This window comes from Empidonax traillii, unplaced genomic scaffold (assembly GCF_003031625.1).
Source record: "Empidonax traillii isolate 1590-97213 ecotype Southwest subspecies unplaced genomic scaffold, ASM303162v1 scaffold4700:size9312, whole genome shotgun sequence".
In the NCBI taxonomy this organism is placed as follows: Eukaryota; Metazoa; Chordata; class Aves; order Passeriformes; family Tyrannidae; genus Empidonax; species Empidonax traillii.
In genome coordinates this window covers 8,183-9,312 of record NW_020959893.1, presented here as the reverse complement: position 1 = coordinate 9,312, position 1,130 = coordinate 8,183, and the positions used below count along the sequence as shown (strand labels likewise).

The 1,130-nt window shown below is 64.4% G+C and overlaps 1 protein-coding gene across 1 annotated transcript; it reads right to left on the bottom strand.

Annotated features, from left to right (window-relative positions):
- Positions 1–302: 302 nt before the first annotated feature.
- LOC114072970 (dynamin-2-like) lies at positions 303–1,129 on the bottom strand (the record flags this gene model as incomplete). Its single annotated transcript, XM_027910778.1, has 2 exons — positions 303–547; positions 1,033–1,129. Coding segments are annotated over 2 exons (342 nt in total), but the record flags the coding sequence as incomplete, so codon positions are not given.
- Position 1,130: the final 1 nt, after the last annotated feature.

Here is a 1,130-nt window from a genome sequence, read left to right as displayed (position 1 = left end):
GAGGAAGAGGAGGAAGAGGAGGAAGAGGAGGAAGAGGAGGAAGAGGAGGAAGAGGAGGAAGAGGAGGAAGAGGAGGAAGAAAAGGAAGAGGAGGAGGAAGAGGAGGAAGAGGAGGAGGAGGAGGAAGAGGAGGAAGAGGAGGAAGAGGAGGAAGAGGAGGAAGAGGAGGAAGGAAGAGAAGCTTTTTGGCATCAAAATCCATCAGCGGAGAAAGTGGCAGAGAGGAGAAGAAGGAGAAGGAGGAGGAGGAGGAGAAGGAGGGAAGAGAAGTTCCTCTGGCTGCCACGACAGCCCCCCCAAACCTCCCAGCCCCCAGAGAGACCCCTCCCCACGACCCTCTGACCTTGAGGATCGACCTCCTTGGCCATCTTGAGGGCGTCGGAGTTGGCCAGGTCCATGTTGGCTGGGGTGACGGCCAGGATGAGGCTGCTCTCCCTGCTGATGAACTGCAGGATCATGTCCCTGATCTGGAACTCGATGTCCTGGGGCTGGTCCCCCACCGGCACCTTGGTGATGCCCGGCAGGTCGATCAGGGTCAGGTTCAGCACTGGGTGGGGAGGGGGGGGAAGGGGGTGGAATCGCAGGGTCAGAGTTGGGGAGGGGGGGGTTTGGGAAAGGCCCCCCACCTCGTCCCCCCAGAGCCAGGGCGCCACATCCAGGCTCTTCTCAGAGGGGGTGGTGACCCCCAACTCCTCCCCTGGGGCAGCCCTTGCTCCACCTGGGAAGGATTCCTTCCGGATCTCCCACCTCAACCCGCCCTGGTTCAGCTCAGGACGGTGCCCCCTTGTCCTGGGACCCCCATCCCGGCTCCCCCCTCCTGTCAGGGGGTTGTGGAGGGCCAGAAGGGTCCCCCCTGAGCCTCCTCCTCTCCAGGCTGAGCCCCCCCAGCTCCCTCAGCCGTTCCCTCCCCTCAACACCATCCCCCTCCCAACCCCCCCCCGAACCTGCCCAGCCCAGGGGGGCAGGATCTGCCCCCTCCCCCTGCTCCCTCCGGGCTCCTTCTCCCGGTTTTCCCGGCGTTTCCCCCCTCACCGTGGGGCGAGTAGACGCGCAGGTTGATGGGCACGGGGGAGATGCCCTTGTTGGTGCCCGTCACCCGGTCGGTCTCGGCCTCGATCTCCTGCCGCACC